General features: G+C 44.4%; 1 protein-coding gene across 1 annotated transcript in view; it reads right to left on the bottom strand.

Moving 5' to 3' along the window:
• Positions 1-15,729: 15,729 nt before the first annotated feature.
• LOC147684198 (mucin-4-like) overlaps positions 15,730-26,902 on the bottom strand; it is a 135,369-nt gene continuing 124,196 nt past the window's right edge. The window contains exons 31-33 of the mRNA XM_086942610.1: positions 25,021-25,058; positions 20,961-21,070; positions 15,730-16,260 (exon numbers count right to left, since the gene is read on the bottom strand). Coding sequence (XP_086798736.1) covers positions 15,940-16,260; positions 20,961-21,070; positions 25,021-25,058 — 469 coding nt within the window. The 3' untranslated portion in view covers positions 15,730-15,939. The remainder of the gene's footprint in view (positions 16,261-20,960; positions 21,071-25,020; positions 25,059-26,902) is intronic.

Here is a 26,902-nt window from a genome sequence, read left to right as displayed (position 1 = left end):
GGTCTGGGTCTCCACTTATGTACAGCTTAGGATTATTTGCTGACCTGTAAGCAGTGGTCAGTTTTTAATTAAGCCTGTGGCTTCAAGGCTCCTTTATTCGAATGGCTATAAATAATCTAAATATATGCATATGCATGTGACTTAAACAGGTGCCACACCAAGGTCACACATGGACTTGATACAGAGTAACCAAGAAGGTAGATGCACACACAAAGCAGCTTGAGGGGTTTGTTTGCAGAGATGGGTCTTCACTAGGGCTGGGCGAAAAATTCCACTCTGCTGGTGGAGTTCGCTGAGTTTTGTCCACAGCGTGGAATTCTGGCAAAAATCTGCTAACCAGTGAGTGGCAGAGTTTTTCCTCGTGCAGCTCCCCAATGTTAAGTTGGCAAGCAAAAGCTAGAATTTGCTTCTCCTGGTGTGATTTTCTCATGCAAGGACGCCTCCAAGTGAGAGTTCTCAACGTGGGCAGTCGAGATAGGTCACAACTTTTCATGCTTATAAAGCTGCCCCTCAAGTAGAAGTCTATTCGAGAGGCAGCTAAAGCAACGCCCTTGGGCGTTGCAGCATGGTTCTATTTCCACTGATTTTACAGCACAAACCAAGCTCCTGGCGCTAAAAATCAGCATTAAATGCAAAACATGCCAAATTCTGGTGCTTGCAGAACTCCGCAAAATCACAGGGAGTTTTTAGGTAACTCCGCGGAATTCCACAGAGTGAAACTCTGTGAATTTCCCCTAACCCTAGTCTCTACACATAAGTTGCAAAGAGGAGTCACCTTAGAGGAGTCAGTACATGGGGCCATGTGTGTGGCTGGGGGTATGTTTCATACATATGCACTACAGAGCCTCAGTGTGCCTTGGAGGTACATAGGGCCATGTTTATGGGCAAGGAAGGCTCTTTAAACTTGTTCAGCAGAGTATGACCCTGGCCATTGGAGGTGGCTGCAAACAGCTGCTTGTGAGACGCGGGTGGAGGGCTCTTCACGCACTGACTAAAATGATGTCGTTTACAGTAGAGGTTGCTTCACATAGCAATGTGTCTCTATACGTGTGTTTTGTGTGTGCATGTGTTGATGCGTGTATTTTGCAAATGCATTTAATGATGATGCCACATGGTAGAGGGAAATGCACCAAATTCAGTGACCAAGCAAGATTCTGCCCAATGTATAGGAACAGGTTAACACATTCTTGAATTATTTTTGGGCTGTCAGCATGAACCGTGTGCTGACAATTACTGACCTAGTGACCTCAGTGACATAAATGCTCACATGGGAGTGGTATTTGGGCAAAATATTGATTTTTTCAATATTGGGGAAACAAAATCAGAAACAAATATGGTGATGCAGAAATATGGTTGTAAAGATTATAATTTTTTTCAGGTAAGTAATATAGTTGGTAAGAATATCGTAGTTGTTAATATCATTTTCAATAATATAGTTGTAAAAACATTGTTTTTTAATTATCTTAATGTGTTTAAGTTCATATATTAATTGTATGTGCCATTATTGTTTGTATAAATGTTAATGTTTCTACATTTAGTTAGTCATTTTAAGTGATTTATAATTTTTATTTAATTTGCTAATAGTAATTTATAGTATTGTAGCAGGATGCTAGGTTTGTAGGGGTATGGGTGAGAAGTTAATTAAGCCATATCAATTAACAATTATTAATGTATTATTCATTATTTAATGTATTATTCATGATGTAAATTGTGTAATAACTTCATATATTGGTTATATTTCAAGTGTAGGCTGCTGGGTTTGTGGCTGTATTGGGTGGGAAGTTAAATAAGTAATAATTAACTCAATCAATGATTAATTTATTAATTAACAAATAATTGTTTGCACAGACAGGAATAGGAAAAGGTAATCTTACCCCTCTTAAGTTCAACGCTTTCCCTACTGTTTCACAGACTGGAGTGGAAATAGTAAATGTCACTCTCCAAAGTCTAACACTCTCCCTACTGTTGCACAGACTGGAGTGGGAATAGTAAACTTAATTCCTTCAAAGTCCAACACTTTCCCTATTTTTGCACAGACTGGAGTGGGAAAAGTAAATCTTACCCCTCTTAAGTCCAACGCTTTCCCTATTGTTTCACAGACTGGTGTGGAAAAAGTAAATCATAACCCTCAGAAGCCTACCATTGCACAGACTGGAATGAGAATAGTAAATCTTACTTTTCCGAAGTCCAATGCTTTCCCTACAGTTGCACAGACTGGAGTGGGAATGGTAAATGTAACCTCTCCGAAGGCCAACGTTTTCCATACTGTTGCAAGACTTGAGTTGGAATAATAAATGTAACCCCCCTGAAGTCCAATGCTTTTCCTACTGTTGCATAGACTTTTGTTGTGATAATAAAGTTAAACCCTCCAAAGTCCAACTCTTTCCCTACTGTTGCACAGACTGGAGTCTGAATAGTACGTTGAATTCCTCTAAAGTCCAATTCTTTTCCTACTGTTGCACAGACTGTAGTAGGAATAATAAATGTAACCCCTTCGAAGTATAACGCTTTTACCTACTGTTGCACAGACTGGAGTGGGAATAGTATATTTAACTCTCTGAAGTCTAACGTATTCCCTACTGTTGCACAGGTTGGAGTGGGAATAGTAAATTGAATTCCTCCAAAGTCGAACGCTTTCCCTATTTTTGCACAGACTGGAGTGGGAAAAGCTAATCCTACCCCTCTTAAGTTAAATGCTTTCTCTATTGTTTCACAGCTTGGAGTGGGAATAGTAAATCTTAACCCTCTGAAGTCCAACGCTTTCCCAACAGTTGCACAAACTGGAGTGGGAATTGTAAACGTAACTCTCCGAAATCTAAAGCTTTCCCTACTGTTGCACAGACCCTCCGAAGACCAACGTTTTCCCTAGTGCTGTGGGAATAGTAAATCTTACCCCTTTGAAGTTCAACACTTTCCGTGCTGTTGCACAGATTGGAGTGGGAATAGTAAATCTCACCCTTCTGAAGTCCAACGCTTTCACTCCTGTTGCACTGACGGGAGTGGGAATAGTACATTTAACCCTTCCGAAGTCCAACGCTTTCCCTAGTGTTGCACAGACTGGTGTCGTAATAGTACATTTAAACGCTCCAATGTCCAACTGTTTCTCTACTGTTGCACAGACTGGAGTCTGAATAGTAAATTGAATTCCTCTGAAGTCCAATGCTTTCCCTACTTTTGCATAGAGGGGTGTAAATAGTAAATGTAACCCCTCCAAAGTCCAACATTTTCCAGACTGTAGCACTGACCGGAGTAGGAATAGTAGATTTTACACCTGTGAAGTCCAACGCTTTCCCTGCTGTTGCACAAACTGGAGTTGGAATAGTAAATCTTACCCCTCATTTGAGCCGCTGAGAGGGGGAAGAGTAAAAGTAACTGCTCTGAAAGTCTATGATTTCACTACTGTTGCATACCTGGAATGGGAATAGTATATCTATTATTCCTAGACCTCAATACTTTTCTTAGTATCCTTTGAATAGATCTAGTATTCTTTATTTTTTTATTTTTTTTAAATAATATTTTATTTTACATATGTACATTTAATTGTATATTATTTTAAGTAAATGTCTTTATTTTGGATGTTATAGTCTTATATTTAATCAATTTGCAATGTATTTTTTTGCAGTTGATTTGTTAAAAATTCGAAAGTTCAATATATAATAATATATATATGTATGTATATATATACAAAAATAAAATGTTCTAATTCAATGCGCTCTCAGCCACAAAGTATCACCAGGTCTTATATATATATATATATACTTTTTGTAGTAGTAAATTTAAAAATAACGCAAACAATGTAATATCATGTAAATGATATATTTTTAATAATAGTTTTATATTATATAGATAAACACACATACATATATATGTGTTTATATATGTATATATATATCCAAAAAGCTCATAGGCTCTCAAAACTTCATTCTGGCGAGAAGAGAGACATGAACCACTGGGAAATATGGCACTGTTCTTTTTAATCCTCAGTTACAATACGTTTCGGACTACACTTGTCCTTGATCACATACAGGGAAACGCAGTTTGCCATCTTTTTTAAATATGCTTTGTTACCCAACCATGTGGTGTATAAACAGAATTGAGCCACTAGGACCAAGTTCCACACAATGGTGAGTCTGTTTTTGTTTGTGTTATAGCTCTTCCCGATTTTAGCAATACATTAAAATTGGTATTTGGCACTGAATTAAAAATAGTACAAAGATGGTAATTCATAGCGACATGTCGTGTTGGTAAAAACGTGGCATAATATTCAATGCATAGTTATAACATTCATAAGTAAAACATTTTGCCTCTTAAATAAATAATGCAGATTATGTTGTAAAAAGGATGAAGCCCTTATATAAAAAATTGTCATATTTACAGGTAAAAGATCACTTCTTTGTACATGACTAGGCATCAGGACTCCATATAATGCCTAGGAGGCCCCCTATTAAACAATATCATGAGCAGAATTGTGCAAAATTGCATAGAACCAGGTACACATTGTAAAGTGCAAATCACTGAAAAGGGTAGAGAACCACAATTGACCATGTTACTGCATAAATGCAATTATATATGAACCCCTGACTCTTACAGTAGGTGATCCCAGTTTGATAATCATACTGCACAGGTATTAGAGATTGTGCAAACTCTGCAGACTGGTGAAAGTGCTATGTGCTTAGTAAAGTGCTACCTCCGGTCAAACTGACCTACTAAAGTGCAAGTGCTTAAGAATAAAAAAGATTTTAAAAAATACACCTGTGGAAATCTTTAAAAAGTCATAGTGCTAGCCATGATTGAATAAAAGCGTGGCATAAACTGTATTTCAGTAATCACATGCTTAGTGCTGCTGTTGCATCTAATGTGGAACAAAGTGAAGGAATATTGACAAAAGAGGATTGCATTCATAGTTCCTGCAGATGTTTCTCCTATCATCACTTTTAGTCTTTGCAGGAAGTAATGCAGGTCTTCCGTACTGTTAAGCCCGTTAAGAGATGTGTTGTCTAGCTCAAGTATCATTCTCGACTCCAGCGGTCTCAACAGCCTTTCCCTGTCTCCTCCCCTCCGGAGTTTAGGAATGGCAGCCACCACAAAATACTTCAAGCTCTTAAGACCATCATCTGAAAGAGACACGTTAGTGATAGATTCCTTACCTTAGAATATCCCCAGGCGTCAGACTGGATCCGGAAAATTTTGCGTAGCAGTACCCTTGCGCGTCGGTAGGCGTCGTCTGCGGCTCCGCGTCCGTCGTCGGCGTCGTGGGCGCCGTGATGACGTCGTCGGAGTATATAGACGCCGCCTCCGCGTGCTGACGTCAGTTCTTCTTTTTTCCGCGCCAGCCTGCGCAGATCTGGAAAAAGCAGTTCCCTGGTCATTTTTTGACTAACTTTTTGGATCTTTTTGATCTCTTTCGAAGTCTTCACGACTCCGACGGTGCCGTTAGGGATGCCCGGCTTCAAGCACTGCGGCGGTTGCGAGCGACTCATGTCGGTTACGGACCCGCACCGACTGTGCCTGACGTGTTTGGGCGTCGACCATGACGACGAGGCCTGCTCCGACTGTCGGGCCCTCTCGAGGAAGGCCAGGCGGGAGCGGTCCCGCAGGCGACTCGAGATCCGCCAGTCGGCCCCGCGCCGAGTGAGGTCCCGGTCCCGGTCCCACGGGAGGTCGAGGGACAGGTCGCGGGGGCGGAGCCGTCACAGCTCCGGGAGTCGGCGCCACTCCTCCGGGTCCAAGTCGTCAGGTAAGAAGCATAAGAAGTCGAAGAGACGTCATCGCTCTTCCGACTCCCCCCGACGCTCGCGCGATGCGGCCGGGGGTTCGGGTGACACCGCCCACGCGGCTCCTCAGGAGTCGCGGGCGCCGCGTTCGGCTCCATACCCCCCGGTCCCTGGGCTGAACGCGACGCCGGGGGAGATAGAGCGCTTCCTCATGGCCATGAGGTCCCTTTCTTCCCCGACGGGTTCCGCGGCGCCTTCGGGCCCAGTGAACCCGTCTGGGGGCCCTAGTGGGTCGGGTTCAACCCCGACGCCGTCGGGTGCTTCGGCCTCGACGCCGCCGACGTCTCCGACGCCGGCGCCACAGGGCTCTGCGATCCCGACGCCGCCGCTGCCCTCGGGCTCGGCGCCGCAGGGTTCGGCGGTCCCGGCGTCGTCGGTGCCTTCGGGTCCGATGCCGCAGGGCGCCGTTCGGCCCTCGTCGGGCGATGGAGCGTCCCCGGTGGACCTTACGACCCCCCCGGGGTCGGTCCGTGTGGTGTCCCCGCCGGCGTCGGTCCCGGCCGACGCCGTCCCCAATTCCTCCTCTGTATGGGTTCCGGCGTCGGGACGGGGCCTGTCGGCGCCGATCTCGACGCCGGTCGGGGATTTCCATCCCTGTGACCCATCCTCATTCACTTACGACCCTGAGTCTCAGGAGATGGGGGAAGTGGAGGATTGGGAGGGGTCTGAGGACCCTCTGACAAGGGAATGTCAGTCTAACATGGACTGGACAGGAGACCTTGGGGAGGCCAGTGGCCTGGACACCTCTCCAGACACTGGATTCGTCTCTCCTCCTTCCGTGGCTTCGGAGGAGGGCGCTACATATAGTGTGGTGTTGATGAGGGCTGCTCAGGCCTTGGGCCTCGAGCTCCCCGTCGCGGCCGTGAGGACTAATCTCCTCACTGAGGTCCTTAAGCCGCAGTCATGCTCCATGGAGCCAATGCTGCCGTTTAATGAGGCCTTGTCGGACGTTCTGTTGGGCACTTGGTCCAGGCCCGCTACAGGTTCGCCTGTAGATAGGAACGTGGCCAGACGCCACCGCCCGATCCGGGCGACCCATGTTTCCTGTCCACCCACCCCACCCCCGAGAGTCTGGTCATCCAGGCCTCTAACTCCCAGACCGCCTTCCCGTCAGCACCCCCTGATCGGGAATCCAAGAGGTACGAGGCCTTTGGCAAAAAAGTCTTCTCGTCCCTTAGTTGTGGACTGCGGTCTTCCAACACCGCATGCCTCTTGGGCCGTTACACCCATTCTATATGGGACACGGTGGCGGAAGTGCTGCCAGAGTGCCCGTTGGAGGTACGGGCCAAACTCGGCCAAGCCCTTGTGGAGGGTCGGGACGCAGCGAAGTATTCGATCAGGTGCGGACTGGACACCACTGACTCGCTGGGCAGAGCGATGGCTACGACGGTGGCGATTCGACGCCACGCATGGCTTAGGTCCGCCAACTTCTCGGCTGATGTCCAGAATACTCTCATGGACATGCCGTTCGATGGCCGTCGCCTCTTTGGCGACAAGGCAGACCACGCGCTCGAGCGCTTTAAGGACTCCAGGGCTACGGCCAAGTCCTTGGGCCTCTCGGCCCCGCGCCAGCAAGTGGCTGCTTTTCGCTCCTTTCGTGGCCACGGAAGGGGCGTCCCCACACGTGCCGCCAGCCACTCGCCGCAAACTGTCGTCCAGCGCGGCGGCGGCCGTGGAAACCGCCGTGGAGGCGGTAGGGGAGGCAAGCGGAGCCAGTCCACACCTGCCCCCGCAGCATCCGCCTCTAAACCCTCCTAGTCCGTGCTTTCCGGCCCAGGTGACGCCAGTGGGAGGCAGGGTTCGCCATCACCACTCTCACTGGCGCACAGTCACTTCGGACAGGTGGGTGCTGCAGATCGTCCGAAGGGGCTACTCCCTCCCCTTCGAGACGACCCCTCCAGCCATGCCACCGCAACACCACCGCGTGTCGGGGGATCACTTGCGGCTCCTGCGGGAGGAAGTTTCGGCCCTCTTGGCCAAGGGGGCCATCGAGCGCGTTCCTGGGCCAGAAGTAGGACGTGGTTGCTACTCCCACTACTTTCTGGTACCCAAGAAGGGCAAAGGGGGCCTACGCCCTATCTTGGACCTGAGGAACGTCAACGGCTTCCTCCGGAAGGAGCGGTTCAAAATGCTGACACTGGCTCAGGTCTTGGCTGCCCTAGACCCAGGAGACTGGATGGTAGCGTTGGACTTGCAGGATGCGTATTTCCACATCCCCGTCCTGCCGGCCCACCGGCGTTACCTGCGGTTCACGGTAGGCCTCGAGCACTTTCAGTTTACCGTGCTCCCCTTCGGCCTTACCAGCGCCCCACGGGTGTTCACGAAGGTGATGGCGGTGGTCGCAGCTCACCTGCGCAGGTTAGGGGTTTCAGTCTTCCCCTACCTAGACGACTGGTTGTTGAAGGCGGGCTCGCCCCAGGCAGTCGTCCACCACCTCCAGACTACGGCGGATCTCCTGCACAGGCTGGGATTTTCCATCAATGTGCCGAAGTCGCACCTGTGCCCCTCTCAGAAGCTCCTTTTCATCGGAGCGGTTCTCGACTCGGCGCAGTTTCGGGTTTACCCGCCCGAACAGCGAGTCCGGGATATACAGGCCCTGATCCCGGTCTTCGGGCCGTTATCCCGGGTTTCGGTCAGGTTGACGCTGAGGCTTCTGGGACTGATGGCCTCCTGCATCCTTCTGGTGCATCACGCACGGTGGCGGATGCGGGCTCTGCAGTGGGACCTGAAGTTTCAGTGGGCCCAGCACCGGGGCAACCTTTCCGACCACGTCCTGATCTCGGAGGGCACTGCGAGACAGCTGCAGTGGTGGCTCACGGACCGCGATTGGGTCAACGGCAGATCCCTCTCCCTTCCCCAACCGGAGCACGTAGTTGTGACGGACGCGTCCCTCCAGGGCTGGGGTGGCCACTTGGGAGAGGCGGAGATCAGAGGACTCTGGTCTCCGGCGGAGTCCCGGCTCCATATCAATCTGTTGGAGCTGCGGGCGATTCGTCTGGCACTGAAAGCATTCCTCCCGTCTGTCCGAGGGAGTGCAGTGCAGGTGTTCACGGACAACACCACCGCCATGTGGTACTGCAACAAACAGGGCGGTGTGGGGTCGTGGACCCTCTGCCAGGAGGCTCTGCGCCTCTGGCAATGGCTGGAACATCAGGGCGTGACTCTGGTGGTTCAACACCTGGCAGGTTCTCTGAACGCCAGGGCGGACGAACTCAGCCGTCGGTGCTCGATGGATCACGAATGGCGTCTGCACTCGGACGTGGCGCAAGGCCTCTTTCTGCGTTGGGGAGAGCCTTGGTTAGATCTATTCGCCACCGAAGAGAACGCGCAATGTCATCAGTTCTGCGCGTTGGAATTTCCAAGGCGGCACTCGCTCGGAGACGCTTTTCGTCGCGAGTGGAGCTGCGGTCTGTTGTACGCCTTTCCGCCTATACCTCTTCTGCCCAGAGTGCTGAAGAAGATCAAGCGCGACCGGGCACAAGTCATCCTTGTGGCTCCGGACTGGGCACGAAGGTACTGGTATCCCGAGCTACTCAGTATGTCAGTCGATCCCCCGGTTCGTCTGCCTCTTCAGGAGGACCTTCTGTCGCAGCAGCAGGGGACGGTCCTCCACCCGAACCTGTCCAGTCTCCACCTCCATGCATGGAGATTGAGCGGCGGCAGTTGAGGCCATTTGACTTGCCTCCTGAAGTTTGCAACATCATTCTGGCAGCCAGGCGTCCCTCCACAAAAACGGTATACGCCTGCAGGTGGAACAGATTTGTGGCATGGTGCACAGCAAAGGCTGTGGATCCTCTCAATGCCCCTCTCTCTGAGATTCTTCTCTTCCTTCTTTCTCTCGCCCAGCAGGGCTCTGCTCTGGGCACTGTCAAGGGCTATCTTTCGGCTCTTTCAGCCTTTCTGAGGCTGCCTGACCAACCCTCTTTGTTCAAGTCCCCTATCGTAAATCGATTCCTGAAGGGCATCACTCATACTTTTCCTCCTGTTCCCTTCGTGATGCCTCAGTGGGACTTGAACCTGGTTCTGACATTTCTGATGTGCGCTCCCTTTGAGCCTCTTCACAACTGTCCACTTCGCCTTCTTTCTTTAAAGACTGCCTTCCTGGTAGCCATCACCTCTGCCAGGAGAGTGAGTGAGCTCCAGGCTCTCTCTTGTAAGCCTCCTTTCCTTTCAGTCCATCCGGACAAGGTTGTTTTGAGGACTAGGCCCTCCTTCTTGCCTAAGGTGGTCACGGCCTTCCACATGGGGCAGTCCATCACATTGCCCACCTTCTTTCCGCCTCCGCACCCCTCAAGAGAGGAGGAGAGGCTCCACCGTCTGGACCCAAAACGTGCGCTCTCATTCTATCTGGATCGCACACGCCAGTTCCGGGTGGATGATCAACTCTTTGTTGGGTACGCGGGCGCTAAGAAAGGGAAAGCGGTGCACAAGAGGACCATTTCTAGATGGATTATCATGTGCATCCAGGCGTGTTACTCCTTGGCAAAGAGGGAACCACCTGTTGGGCTGCGGGCTCATTCCACTCGAGCCACGGCCACTACAACTGCCTTGGGCCGAGGTGTGCCCCTGCAGGACATTTGCCAGGCTGCTACGTGGGCTTCGTTGCACACGTTTGCGAGGCACTACTGCCTGGACAGTCAAGTCCGGAGAGATGGCTACTTCGGCCGTTCCGTTCTCCAGGACTTTCTGGTGTGAATATTGGTTCGCAGACCCACCACCACGGGGATGGTATTGCTGGGGTATCTATTCTAAGGTAAGGAATCTATCACTAACGTGTCTCTTTCAGATGCACAAGTTACTACTTGTGTAACGATATATCTGTAAGAGACATTAGTTAGTGATAGATTCCTTACCGACCCACCCATCCTCCCCGTTCTGCGAACCGATATCTAGGGTTAAGGTCATCCCCTTTCAGGGCCCTAGTTTCTTGGCACCAGTGTCGGTTTTTGTCATGGCTCTGCGCTTCTGGCGCGGAAAAGCTGTGGCTAAGAACTGACGTCAGCACGCGGAGGCGGCGTCTATATACTCCGACGACGTCATCACGGCGCCCACGACGCCGACGACGGACGCGGAGCCGCAGACGACGCCTACCGACGCGCAAGGGTACTGCTACGCAAAATTTTCCGGATCCAGTCTGACGCCTGGGGATATTCTAAGGTAAGGAATCTATCACTAACTAATGTCTCTTACAGATATATCGTTACACAAGTAGTAACTTGTGCATTATGTTCATGCCTGAAATGACGGGCGACAGGATATGCGGCATCATTATTAACAATGGCTCGCAAGACATGCACCTGCAGCTTCGTACTTCCCACATATCTCAAGTCACAGGTGCATGTCAGAACATACACCGCAAACTCCGTTCTGCAGTTAAAGCTGCCCTTGAGGGTCATCATGTCCGGGTTGAAGGGAGTGGAGTACTGTGTGGTAGTTTCCCCAAACTTGCATGCTCTGCATGAAGAGCACTTGAAGGAACCTTGTCTGGGTTGTGACCACATTTTGGTTGTTGCTAACCCTGGCTGTTCTTTACAATTTGTGTTCTCATGCAGACACCTTTCCTGTATGTGATGGTAGGTTGTGCCGGGAGTCTCGGAGTTAATACTCCATCTGTAAGCACTATTGCGCTTTATAATTGAACTGATCTTTCTTTCTTGTTTATTGAACATGTTTATCAGTCTGGGGACATTGTCTACTGGGTAGGATGCTTCTTCTGCCATATAGCTGGAAAAAAGGGATTCTCTTGGTCTCTCGTGTTCTCACCATGTCCTCTCTTTTTGAATCCAATGAGGGCCTCCTGGGTACAGTTATTAAGATCCTCCTCTGTGAAGCAGATTATTTTGAGCCATAAGAGTTCCCGAATGGGATGTTATTGAAAATATGCTTTGAGTGTGCACTGCTGGCATGGAGCGTGGAATTCCCATCAGTGACTTTTCTATGTAATGTGGTTGCTATTTTGCCATCCTTAATATACACTCTTACATCCAGGACCTCACCTACATATATATATGTATACAGTATTAAATGTTATTTAAATGTGTTTCATTTACAATATATTAATGTCATATATTTACATATTTAAAATTTACAATTTTAAACTATATATATATTAAAAAACAATATTTTGGTATATAGTTTAACAATATTAGTGTAAAACAATGAGTTTTTTTAATATTTTGTACTCATAATTAGAAGTAAAGAAGTATATATAGGGACACTATCTTTTTTAATTTATATTTTTAACACAATATTTTTATATCACAATATAGTTGTTTTCGATTTTCTGTCGGTGAAAACACAGGAGTCCAACACTTAGTTTGACTGTAGTTAATACGAAGAACCAGACCATTAAATCACGCTTTATATTTTTCCCAATTTTAGGAATACCAATTCCTCTTCCTGACGAGCTCCACTTCGTTATGGGGTGCAAAAAGTCATCAGACCCCCTTTCCTGTTTTCCGACGCGTGTGCGGGCCACATACAGTTGTCCATGTGAATGTGGCATACCCCTGAGTTTTCCCTTGTGACGGTGCTAAAAATAGCTGAATAGCACCAGAACAAAAACCCTTGTGCCATAGTGTAAGGGTGCCTGTGTTGCAGGAATTATTGGCTATCTGCAGGAAGGTGTCCCTTCTTGCACATAAACAATCAAATGGTGGTTTACTACTTCTATGAGTGCCCCATTCTACAGCACATATAGATGTAGCAAGGTGCCATTATTTACTTACAGTTAATGTGCAGAAAGGAACAGCTTCCTTCCACAAATACAATCATTAATGCTGTTTTGCTCTTTCTATGTGTGGAGAATGAAGTACACATTGAAAAGCAAATATTTGTAGAAATAAAAGAATTTCTCCTCATTGCATCAATCTAGCGCAAGCTTTTGTGTTAGTTGTAAGTGCTTCTTCAGATTTACACGTCCATGTAAATCTGTGCCAGTATCAAAAAGCAATGTGTGTTGCGAGAGAATTCCCACAGCAACTACCATTACACACCCCTTTCAAGCATATACCTGCATGAAGGGTACCATATTTAGAAAGCATTGTTAAGCCATTGGAAGTGGCTTAACAACACTTTGTAAATACACTCTTGTCCCAACACAGAGACATGGAAGCATAATAGAATAGAATAAAACTAACTGGAAAATGAAACCAATACCAATAGCACTACTATTAGATGAAAAGACTATGGGACACATGCATCAAACTAAATACCGGTCGCAAAGGGACAGATTTGCAGAAACTGCCCCTCAGCGACCTGTATTTTTGCATTTGAGATGATGCATCCCAAATGCAAAAATTGCAATTTAAGTAAACGCAAATTTGAGATTACTTAAATTACAGTTGCATTTAAGGAATCGCAAATTGCGATGCCTCAAATGCAATGCATGATAACATTTAAAATAGCAATTTTGCTATCAGTGGACGCAAATTACCGTCAAATTAAACTTGATGGTAATTTCCCAAAACTTTGAAAAATGCACTAAAGTAAATTTTTCAAAGTTTGTGTTTACCCATGTGCACAACATGGGTTACCATTACAATTTCTGGGGTGCAACAGGGTGTCCTTTTGGCACCCTTGAACTTGCATGCGTAATTTGCGACTACCTATTGGGTACTCGCAAATTGCGCATTCAATTCCCTTCACAGGCCCATAGGAATAAATGGGAAGCCATTCCTTAATTGCGACTCGCATTTTGCAGGTCGCAATTAAGGAATGTTCAGGTATCGCTATTATTTTACGATTCCTACATGCATAGGCTTTTGCGATTCCATAATTGCAATTCCTTCATAATCGCAATTAAGGAATCGCAAAAGCCTACCTTTAGGCATGTTCCCCTACATGATTAAAATGTTTTCAATACTTTGAGGAGTATTAGACTTTAAGAAGCAAATAATGTATCTAATGTATGCAGTATTAACATGTAATATATGAATGAATGAGTGAGTGACGTGGTAGTGGATTCTCTTCTGTTCTAGGCATTTTTAAAGCGAACAACTACCCAAAGAGCCTCCTAGTGCTAAAACAACCAAGCAGACCCTATTCCAAAAAATTAGTCAAATAGTCAGGCTTTCAACATCTTTCAGAAATGTAAATAATTCTCAATCTTATATGTCCTAATAGGGAAGGAGTTTGAACTTTTAGTGGATGGTGCCATATTCCATCATTCATCACTAACTCAGTATTTTCCATTCATTGTGGTGCAACAACCAAAGTAGCAGCTCAAGTGAAAAGTGAGCCACTAGTTGGCCATGCACTTGCATATCCTGACCTCTGTTCCAGCCTCCATCCAGGAACCTTGGTGTAGCATGGTTCAGCCCCCCCACCCCCCACCCCCTTATGTGTTGTTAGTGCCATTGTTTGCCTCCAGTGATTTCTTTGAAAGTAGTGAGGTGTATTGATTGACTTACTGCAAGACTCGGATGGAGTAGATTTGAGCCTTTTTGTCAGTAAACCAACCATAGTGGAGTTTTATATAGCGCGAACTAGACCCGCATCGGGTATCAGAGCGCTTTACATAGCACCAGTTACGTTACATGAGGACACACATTAAAGGCAGAGATCTCCAGGTAGAGATTTGTGAAAAGTATTTGTGAGTAAATATTCAAAAACGCTTTGTGAATATGACTCACTATTTGTACATTCTATTAAACTACTACCGTCTTATAGAGGTTTGATAAAGCTAACATGCATTATGAATGCCCTTGGTATAACCTACAGGTCAGCACTTCACTGCTGGCAGGGCTTACCCACATTTCCCTCATTTCAAGGCCAAAAAAAAATAAGTTCCCTCACATTTCAAATACTAAAATCTAGTACTTATAGCCAATTCAACCATTTTTTTAGCACTGTGCACTACCAGGAATGGTGAAAGCTATTGTGGACTATGTACTGTTATACAAATGAAGCAGAGTGCAATCATGAATAGAAAACAGAAGGAAATATATTTCGTGCTAGCCTGATCTGTACAATGAATTTAATATTCAGCCAATCAACCATCCATATTACACATTTAGGTCTTTAATCTTTGACATAGGTACAATGGCAAATAAAACTGAATCATATAATAAATTAAACTTTTTACGTACCAGAATATAAAATCAGAAATAAGAGCAATCCAAATAATACTGTAAAGACTCATATAAAAATACACTTCCTATAGTTGGCTTAATTTCCTACAATGCAGAATGTTTATACTTTAGACTCTATTCAGATTTCCAAACTCTCTGGAATCCAGTTGTCCAACTCGAGCTTTCTGCCTTGGTGTCAAAATTGTTGTGTCATGTTAGGGAACACACTAACCATCAGGAAAAATGGCAGCTCAACAAAGTAATATTACGGAGTGTTGTGACGTTCATGGTGATAGAAGAAAGGCCCCTCACACAACAGGTAAGGGAGGAAGAAAGATATGGTGTCGTTCCTCCCGACCAATCAGAGGCCAGCATTAGCAAATTTTTTCCCTGAACACTCCCTACACTGTCAAACATTCAAGGTTACTGGGCTATTGCCTGTTTGTTAGTATTTTCTATTGCTTAACAAACATCATGTACGTGCACACCATGTAGAAATAATTTCTCCTCAGGAAATTGTTGCTGGTATTATCCCAATTTTTCTACAACAAGTGGAATACCCTCTTCATGACGCAGCTGTATTTATTTGAATCTCCAGGTTTTTACAACAAATTCACACAGGAGGAAGAAAACGTAATAATTAGCAACTGAGGGTGGGGCAACTGCTAGGTTATGATGAGCACAGCAGCAAAAGAGGTTGGTGCTCATGTATTGAAAGATTAATTATTACCGTTGCCAAGATGTGGCACTTGTGGAAGAAGTCACTATACATAATGTAACACATTATTACTGAAGCAATTCCGATAATAATATGTAAAATAACCCAGTTTTTAAAATGTCACCTCATTTTTTCTTGGTACAGAAGCACATATCAAAATGCTGGAAATAATACAATATTGCTATTAGAGGCTTCAAGCATAATTGAAAAAACTGTGCAACTGTACTGTAAAGTGGGGTTTATTTGAGGTATTTGAATAAGTTAAATATAGCCACTCTTTTAATCATGCAACCATTAAATGGATCTATTTTGTACTAGTCTTTTTCTCTGGAAAGAACACCTTTTTTCATCCGATGTTGCAGCGTATGTTTGTTCCTCAGCTTTCTGAAACAGCTAAAACGTCGAAGGAGACTGGCATGTCATGTGTGTACGGTTCCAGGTTTCCAGAATCAGAGGATATATACGGTTGCATGTATACAGAGTCTGAAGATAAAGGTTCACTTAGCCTTTGAGGTTGGGCTGAAGCAGCTAAAACATCGAAGGAGACTGGCATGTCATGTGCATAAGGTTCCATGTTTCCAGAGACGGAGGATGCATACGGTTCCATGTTTCCAGAGCCGGAGGATGCATACGGTTCCATGTTTCCAGAGTCAGAAGATAAACTTTCACTTAACCTTTGAGGTCGGCCTATTTTTGCCTGGAAAACAAACAAACAAATTGCCATTTAAAGTTGGCTTCAGTTTTTCATACTGGGCAGGAGAATCATACTGCAAAGAAGTGATCATTTAGTTCAAGCGGTTGTTACTATGGAATAGGAGATGGTGAATGAAAATCAATACAATTGATCAAATAATCCCATAGGCATGAGTCAAAGGCCTTTTACGCATGCGTACCTATTGAGAAGACATTCACAATGTGTTATAACTCAGTTAGGCTGACGTGTTCAAATACTTGAAGAAGAAGATACCGTCAGCAGTTAAAATAACCCTTGAGTCAACACAAAGAGAAATCTTTACAAAATATTCTAGAAATTATCATTTACAACAGTCATAGATGTTTGTGCCACTCATGCCAGATCAAAAGGAGTGAACTGTTCACAGTGTTATTTGTCAAAAGATCTATTGTTAATTCCAAATATCTGTACCCAAATTTTAGTCAAGGCCTAACATTCCTATGAATAGGCATATCAATACTACACCTAGATACCTGCTGTGAGCTGCAGCCTATCCAGTGCAGACCACAGGCAAGAATGTCAGGGGGCTGGACAACCCAACAAAATGTCTTGTTGAGTCAATTTTGCCTCCCGTAATTGGTAGTCAATTGTCCACCGTAGCAGGATATTAGACTTGTCAGTGTGCATGGTCTCCCCAAACATTTTGCCTACGCCAATTTTTGCAGAAATATTTTTTGTTGATCTTAGGACTGCTAACCAGTGCTAAAGTGCTTGTGCTCATTCCCCTAAACATGCTATGACTGGCATATACTAATTACCAAATTATATTTGCTCATACGTCCCTTGCGGAGTGGTATACCGTACACCCTCTGTTTGTAAATGAAATGCCACCAGTGGGTGTGCAGCATTTATTGTTCCACTCACTTAAGTAGAACTCTAAAACATGTCCCAGGACTGCCCTTACATCCTGAATTCAGTGTTAGACTGCTGTTTTACTTGGTGCTGGTAATTAAACGGCTGCACATGTCCTTTTTAAATTGTACATGTATTGATAGGGAAAACCTCCTAAATTAGTTTTTCATTACAGTGAGTCCTACCTCTACAATAGGATAACATTGGGGATTCCTTTTCACAATAAATAAGTTGTAATTCCTAATTGGGAGAAGTTAGATATATGATGTTTAGCACCTATGAAATTGTAATGATAACCCATCTTTAATGGTAAAGTCGAATTTATCATTACATTTGTAAGAAGTGGCACGTTGAGAAAGCCGATTTTTTTCCTGCACTTAGCCCTTTGTGCTTGTAGCCTTTATTGGGTCCCATGATTAGGTCTAGCTGAGAGACGTTGTGATTTCTCCCCAAACAGTCACACAGCAGAAGGAATTGGTCTTCCTTAATGGGCCGTCACTGGCAGGATAGGGGCCGAAGCTGAGCACAGCCCCTCTTACACTTGAATAGCTTGGCTTTACTGACAAAATATTGATGTAAAAAATGTAGGGGAAAAATATAGAATGCAAAAATATGTTCATGGGAAGCTGGGAGGAATACATATTCTCTGATCCCAACCTCCAGAGTGACTTTACACATGTATCAATGTGGCTATGTTACATCGATGACCTGTTCATTATTTGGGTAGGTCCTAAACATGAGGCTCAATCATTCATTGATAAACTCAATGACAATGATCGGAACATCTTACTGATTAGCAACATAAGTGAGAACAAAACTGAATGCTTAGATGTCAGCTTAGAGAACAAAAACAATCAGGTCCATACTGCTCTGTTTAGAAAATCGACAACAGGGAACAGTGTTCTCCATGCCCTCAGCAGCCATCCAGAGGCTCTTAAATGGAGCATCCCTTATGGTGAGCTGCTGAGGGCATGAAGAAATTGCAATACTGACAAGGTTTACCAACTGGAAAGAGACATCATAGGTTGAGTGGTTCATGGAAAGGGGATACCCAAACTAGGTGCTTAAGAAAGCCAAGGAGAGGGCCGATGCCATAGACAGATCGCACACCATTGCTGATACACCCTTTTTACACAGTGACACTGATGGGGAGAACACAAGGAAAATCATGACATTTAGCTCGGATTCCAGGGACATCAAGCGCATCCTGACACAAAACTGGAACATACTCAAAACTGACAATGTCATTGGGGACACCATAACCAACAGACCGAATCTAACATACATTAGAGGCAAAAGTGTCAGGGACCTGTTAGTACACAGCGATATTACCATCTATTTCCCCTGCGGTCATTGTAAGGCCTGCAAAAACAGCAAATTCCTCAACCAGGTTGATTACAATGGGTCCAGAAAGGAAATATCACAATTCCTCACATGCAGCTCTACTTTTTTTGTATATGCCATTGAATGCGCATGCAAATTATGGTATATTGGCAGCACCACTTTGATGGCCAAAAAACGCATATTGGAGCACAGCAGAGCTATTACCAACCTTGACCAAAAATACCCTGTAGCACGTCACTTTCAAGATAAACATTTTTCCAACGCATCCGGTTTGAGTTTCTTCATCCTTGAACAGGTGAATAGAGATTCCCAGGGTGGCAACAGGGTTCTTACACTCAGACAGAGGAGTCCAAACACATCTTTAATTTCCAAACAAAGACTCCTGGGGGACTCAATCAGGACAAGGAACTTCCTATACATCTCAAAAATGATTAGTTTCTTCCATAGACCACGTTCATGGGTTTTTCTAAATGTGCATCTCTTTATGTGTTCTTTGACAAATGTTTCTCCTTTCTGTATTATACAGTCAGTCACGCACATACCAAATCATCCATCCAGACACTTATACACCCATTTAATACACCTTGGCATATATATAAAACATATTTAAACTTTAGAGAAACACAGTCACTGGATGATGTCATCAGTGATGTCATCAGTGATGTCATTTTAGATGTCATTTTTCATTTTCAGAGAGAAGTAACACTTCATTTATAAACATGTAACATTCTCAAATAGCATAATTAGATACAGAAATTAATTCATATAACAAAATTAACAGGAATAAAGTCAAAAACAGATCAATCATTATTACTACTACACCCTAGCACATTCATACATAACCAAACCATACTCATTCCATATCATACCACTCATTCCACCTAGCATACACAATGTGAAGTGAAAGTAAAATTTAGCAAAAACCATGGGGGTCCGGCAGTGAAAGAAAGTAAACAGATTTTTTAACCTGAAAATCATTTCATAAATGCATTTCTTAAGTTACAACAATGTTTCTAAATGTTGTCCTAGTGTCAAACAATGTAAATTGATACTTGTATAGTGCACTACTCACCCGCAAGGGTCTCAAGGCGCTTGTACAAATACCGATGTGGAACCTATCCTGGCTTTCCCTGTGAGGCTTCCATTCCTGGGCACCCCCAAGGTGGAGGCCAAGCACCCTTTGCATTGTGGGGGCTGTTGTGGAGATTAAGCAAGCTATTGCCCAGAGTTCCATAGTGGGACTCCATGATTGGAATAAGCACCAAGGCGAGAATTATCAGGTCCGTGGAACTTTGAGCTCAGGATCGGCCGAGGCGGGGAATTGAACCCTGGTCCCTGGCTAGACCTCTGCATCAGGGTCTGCCGCTCTAACCGTTGAGCCACACTTCTCCACTTGTCTTAAGACAAACTTAAGACAGACTTAACCCTTTCGATGCTGATGACGAGCTCAGCTCGTCATCACCCACGGGTGTCGTGTGCTGATGACGAGCTGAGCTCGTCATGAATAATGGCATCAAGAGTTTCCCAGCACAGGGGAAAAATCCCCACAGCAGCCATGTGGTTAAGACAGACTTAAGTTAGGATTTTGTCTTAAGTTTGTCTTAAGACAAAATCCTAACTTCTGTGAATACCAAAAGTAGTAAGTTTAGGATTTTGTCTTAAGTTAGTTATGTGAATCGGGCCCAGTATCATTTACTATTCCAATTCCATCTTGCGCAACAGTAAGGAAGGTGTTGGAATAGGAAATTATACTATTCCTTAGATTAGAGCGCCCCCCACAGCAAGTCGTAGAAACAACTTGTGTTGTAATGGCTAGCATTGTAATTGCATGTGTTGTACCGCATGCAATGTAAGCGCAGCTTCCCACCCGGAATATGTGATATTACATCACATGTGGTACAACGCATGCAATGTAAATGCTGCTTTCCACCAGATAAAAGCTAATGACACCGAAAAACATATAACATTTTCGAACATTGTATGTGATTGTCAGTAAGTTGTACAGGGCCGACAACTGGATGCATCAGAACCACTTTGGCTTATTACCTATATGAATGAGATTCTATTCTTAGGTGGAGGTAGTCCTACCAACCTGCAAATATACAGTAGCACAGAAGATACATTTTACATCTATGCTTATTCTGCAGAATCCAGCCCTTTTTGGTTTCCCCTCAAGTTATCCATGTCTCTATGTTTTACTGGGTCTGACTGTTGGGGGCCTGTTTATATTGGTGACTGTACGAAGCCTGTGAAGATATTTGCAGAGCGGTATGCGCAGTTACATTTTAGGTATAACCTCTTTGAACCAGATCTAGTAAATTTTTTGATTTGTGGAAATATACAGGAATAAACAAGTAAATTAGAGTTCGGAACACACATCTCATGGAAATAATTGCATCACTGTGTTCATGTTGACATGTGGTGGAAATTTGCATGGCGTTAGATAACTCACTTTGATCTATGCATACCTTCATTGACGTGTTCACAAGATCAAGTCTGGGTTTCCAGCTGAGGAGATTTGGGGTGTTTTTCGGAGTGGATAATGATGCCAAATCTGTATCCTGAAACCTTTGAAAACCTGAAGAAGTCAAAGGGAATTCATTGTAAAAAACAGTGAAGAACCCATGTTCTAGGTGCTGTTGTTATGCAAGCACACTCCCCATCAGAATAGGATTTGTTTTATGTTGTAGGCACCTTTGGTGGATAGTCAAACACAAGAGGTACTTTAATGGGTGTGAAATCAGTGAGTTCCATTAAACCATGTGGCTGCTCAGCATAAGGTGAGCTTTGGCAGGTACATTTTGGAATCAATATTATGAGCATATCTCATTTTTGGCACAGACATTAACTAACTAAGTAACATGGGCCCGATTCACAGAACTAACTTAAGACAAAATCCTAAACTTACTACTTTTGGTATTCACAGAAGTTAGGATTTTTTCTTAAGAGAGACTTAAGACAGACTTAAGTTAGGATTTTTTCTTAAGTCTGCCTTAAGTCCGTCTTAAGACAAACTTAAGACAAAATCCTAACTTCTGTGAATACCAAAAGTAGTAAGTTTAGGATTTTGTCTTAAGTTAGTTCTGTGAATCGGGCCCCATGTCTTTGCCATTTATGACACTGCACAGTCAATTGCTTGGAATGAAATGTGCACATTTTCCAGCCAGGGTTGATGGCAAGCTTTAAAATGTTCCACGCTCAGCACTCTGATGGCAAGAAACATTTCCCCTGATTTCACAAAAAGGCAAACACACACACACATATATCTGCTAATGAAACATTAGAATTGTGAACCTAAGAAACTATTTTCCTGCATGTATTTTATACCTTGAGCAAAGTTTCATGCTGTTCCCAATTATTAGCCTTTGTGGTACGGTTGCCCTTTCTGCAGATCTGCCCCAGATGTTTTTGCCTTTTTTCTGAACCGTATTTTAGGCTGGCTATAGACTATAAGCACTTTACTCCTGCTAAGCAATGTTAAAGTGCTTGTGCTCTTCTTTCAACATTATAAAATTGGTAGCACCTAATTTGTGAATTTATTACCCTATAAATCTCTATTAAGTGGAGCCAAATGTATCCAGGGCCAGTCAAGCAAATGGTACCAGCTGTAGCGCTCACTGTGCTATCACTTTAGGGGTACTGTAAAGCGTGTGTCCAGTTCTACCAATTTTCATGCTTATTACGATGGTGGTTAGACGAGCATCTAACCACCATTGCAGCGGGAGTGGAACCGCCCGACAAGTAGTCGGAGGTCCCAACTGCCAGACTAGGATGCGACTGCCGTGAAGGCGATCAGATACACCCCTTTTTCTATTGTAGCTTTGTTGTGTCCTGGAACAGAGCTTCAGCACAAGCCACAATACAAAAAAGGAGGTTTCGAAACATCCATGCACCATGTGCCAGGCACCATGTGGTGCCTGGCACATGGTACATGGATGTTTGGGTTGCACCATATGTGTCCCCCCTCCCAGGTCAGATAGCGGAGGCCTACAGGAGACGGGTACTCTGCTAAGGGGTCTCAAAGTCCCGCCAGCCTTTCCATGGCAGAGGGACCACCATGGAAAGGCTGTGGGAAACGGGTATCTTAATCTCAACAGCGGTGCCTGAGCGGCACCACCTTCACTGTAGGGATTACGGTCACCTGACGCATCAACGGGTTCTTTGAGCCTGCCGGTAGCGTCGGTCTGTCCCTCTGATCCCTGTGGTCTGACCATCCCCATCATAAAGCGGTGGTCAGCCCTTTATCCCGGAAATCTTGGGGACCGCCTGTTGGTAGCTGTCCCACCAACATCATAATAAGGCCCATAGCCTGGAGGCGCAGTTTTAAACTGTAAACATAATGGGCCCGATTCACAGAATGAACTTAAGACTCAATCCTAAACTTACTACTGTTTTGGTATTCACAGATTGCACTTACTACTTTTGGTATTCACAGAATGAACTTACTCATTTCGGTATTCACAGAAGTTAGGAGTCCTAACTTTATTACTACTAAATTGAGAAAAATCGTAATTTTAGGACTTTCGGTATTAACAGAAGGCATTTAGGAGTCCTAAAGTTAGGAGTCCTAACTTCTGTGAATACCGAAATGAGTAAGTTCATTCTGTGAATACCAAAACAGTAGTAAGTTTAGGATTGAGTCTTAAGTTCATTCTGTGAATCGGGCCCAATGTGTCAAAATAAACCCTTTTTACTGGCCTAAACCTTCCTTTTACATTTTCATATGTCGACCTAAGTAGTTCTTGCTTCCCACGGGGCAGGGTGCATGGTTTTTTAAACTACTGCATGTCAAGATTTAATGGTAACAATGTCCTTATAGTGAAAATAGCTTGAAAGCTAGTTTCCACAGTAGTGGGAGTGACTGTTCCACATGAAAGCACCAGGATACAATATTACGTTTAATACATGTCATCTCAATCTTACAAATAGCTCATTTTGAAATATTTATTAGTAACACAATCCTTTGGAAAGTTCACAGCGTTCTAAGGCCAACTAAAATGAGTTCAGCAACAAAGAGGAGTGGTGAAGGCAAACATTATGTTGGTGACAATGCAGAGATGGCCAAGTAGTATGCGCTGCGTTAGTTTGGAAGCCTAGAGATGCAACATACTTACAACAGTATGGGGCCGATCCGCCTGCCAAATATCCATTTTCACCCCGCCATATTAGTAAGGCGAGGGGCACAGTGGCGGACAGAAAGACGATCCACCGCTTTTCCGCTAGTCGAATTGCTGGCCGGCCGGCCGGAAAAGGCAGCCAATAGGGTGGCGGTGCCTTGCAGGCACAGACATCCATATTAGAATGCCTGTGGTGACATGCCACTCCATGGCGCAGACTCCGCCATGAAAGGCATGCAGAGAATGCCTTTGGGGGCCCATTGCAGGCCCCCTGGGGGGCTGGGGTTTGGATGCCTGCACTTGGCGGGCACCCATGGTACCCCCCTTCATTGGTATGCACAAGAGGGCAGACATGGCGTGGTGCCTGTCACGTTGTGCATGCACAACATGCATATTTGGCATTGTGGCGGTGCTGCTGACAGAACCGCTGCTGACAGCACCGCCCACCGCAATGTAAAATGTGCTGGGAGCGACTGCCAGGGTGGCGGTCGCATCATAATTAACATAGCAAGACCGGCGCACCTCTGTCGGTCGGTCCCGTTTACTGGTTCGTGGCAGGCGGACAACGTTCACCCACCATCATAATAGGCCCCTAAGTCGCATCTCTGTGCTTCCCCCTGCGCTGGCACACAAACTGCTGCCATGCGTCGACGCGGGCACCCTTTCACCATAGTTCAAGGATGCCTGCACCATAGGGATGACTGTTTACGTGCAGGAAGAGTTTCCTTCCTGCACATAAACAATCAGAAAAGGCGTTTTACAACTTCTATCTGTGCTGCATTAGCACACATAGAACTTGCAAAATGTAATTGTTTAAAGGACTGTTTATGTGCAGGAAGGGACACCTTCCTGTACATAAACAATCATTCAAGGTTATTTCCTCATTCTACGTGCGCATGGAACGAGGAAAAAAACTTGGAGAAATGAATACATTTCTCCTCTTTGCGCCTCCCTACGCCCCCCGCCCCACCCACCCTCCACTTTAGAAGCATAGCATTCACACGCATTTCCAGATTTACAATTTATTGTAAATCTACAAATATGTCTGATTCCATGGGTGTTGTGTGGGAACACCCACAGCAACACCCATGGAATGACCCTTTCTCGCAAAGTGCCGCATTTAAAGGGGCTGCATTTACAAGGACAAGAATTGACAACCAGGGGTTTCCTGTCCTTGTAAATATTGGGCAGAAAAGTGACGCTCTGGCAGCGCAAGGGGCTTGTAAATCTGCGCTTTAGTACATCATTACCTCCACCCCAAGAAAATTCTTCCATTTTGAGTATCTACGCTCAACCTGGCTCACAACTTGGTCTTCACCAGCTGATGTGTTTCCAGAGAGAAATAATTTTACAACTCATGGAATCATAGAGGTCATGATGCAAACCATTCAAACTATGAGCTTCAACTTACCAGTAAGTGATTTAACATAGAAGCTGGTCTGGAAGAAACTATATAAAGAAAAAGAAAGACAAAAAATGATTTAAAATATTGTTATGAGTAGATTTTATGAATAATTTTACAGTAAGATAATGCATATTTTCTTGCTCAGTCTTAGTTTCACATTTTCTCGATCCCATCACTCTCTTTTAATTTTCTCTTTCTGTGTCTCTCCCAATTCATTTCTTCTACAATAAGCTTTCTTCATCTATCCTTTACCAATAGTCTCTCTCTCACACATTTGTATACTCACTTTCAGCCTTTTCCTCCTCAAACTCTTTTGCTCACTCTTTTTGTACTCTCATTTTTCTGTTGATTCACACCCTGTGTCTGTTGCAAAGCTAGCTAACTGGTCCGAGATTGGCTGGTAACTTCAGATGTTTTTTCTGAAGATTACACTAGTTGAGATCTTTGTGATGAAGAACTTATAGGTGAGGAGTGACGGGTGCATACCTGGGTTTGTCTGAATGTTCTTCAACCTATAGCTCTCTGTCCCTCGCTCCTCATTACTAGCCTTGTTTTTTTGTTCTCTAGTCTGGATATAAGGAGTCCATGGGACCATGGTGTAGCTAGCAGAACACTGTCAGAAAAAGAGCAGAAATGCAGTTTTAGACTTCAATTAAATACATATGGGGCCCGATGTAGGTAATCTCGATTTACCTACTCTTAAATATCTAATCATACCGTTTCGGTATTTAAGAGTAGGTAAATGGGATGTAGGTAATTCCACTTTTGAAATTACCAAATTGGAATGATTCTGTAATTACCGAATCGGTATTTACCGATTCGGTAATTGCCATTGATTCCAATGGGCCTCAAGGCCCATAGGAATCAATGCCAATTACCGAATCGGTAAATACCGATACGGTAAAATTACAGAATTTGCAAGGGGGACAGGGTGTCACTTTGACACCCTGTTGCACCCCTCAATTGTGCATGGGTGCACATGTTGCTGACATACATGCCCTTAGGGAATGTATGTCTGCAACATGGGACATTTTTTAAAGCAAAAGAAATGCTTTTTGAAGGGTTTTCATTAGTTACCACCAACTTCTAGTTGGTGGTAAATAACGAATTCTTAAACCCTTGTAGCACTGATTACAGTGCTACCTACATGTTAAATTACAGAATCGGTAATTTTACCGATTCAGAATTTTACAGAATCGGAAAAATTACAGATTCGGTAAAATTACCGATTCTGTAATTTAACATGCCCCTACATCCCATTTTCCAAATACCGGTCGGTAACGGCCGAAATGAACAAATTTCGTCCGTTTCCGACCGGTATTTGCCTACCTACATCGGGCCCTTGGTCTTTATTGTGAGATCATTTGTAATAGCATGTACTGAAATAGATCCAACCAGCCTTTAAAATCAGGCCTATCACTGTTCATTCAGTTGAAACAGTGAGTCCTAGTCCAATGTAATAAATAAAAATATCAACAATCAACTTCCCCTATCACACAGATTTAGCTTGCTGCCCACCAGTTATTCTGGAGCCGATAGACAAAATAATATTGTTTATATTATCAACAGAGAGCCATTGCCAATTCATACCATATAGAATGTCACAAAGGTCATCAAATAATGATATGCATTGAACAAAAGAGCCTCGATCCGCGACATAACCCCCAAAATAGTTAATGTAACTATAAAGCAAAGTTCTGACCAATACATAGTATAATTAAAATCAAATATCATAATATATGAACCAAATACTCTCGGTATGGGGACCTAGATGGACCCTGAACTCAAACGTACACAATAAAATATGTACAATGTAAATCAGAATGATCAAAACAAGTCCTTCCTTTATTATGCTGATTAGTTGATAGTGGAGAAGTAGAGTTGCATT

The sequence above is a fragment of the Lissotriton vulgaris genome, chromosome 11 (genome assembly GCF_964263255.1).
Source record: "Lissotriton vulgaris chromosome 11, aLisVul1.2, whole genome shotgun sequence".
NCBI lineage: Eukaryota > Metazoa > Chordata > Amphibia > Caudata > Salamandridae > Lissotriton > Lissotriton vulgaris.
The sequence above is the reverse complement of the archived record's forward strand: the minus strand, read 5'-3'. Positions and strand labels throughout refer to the sequence as shown.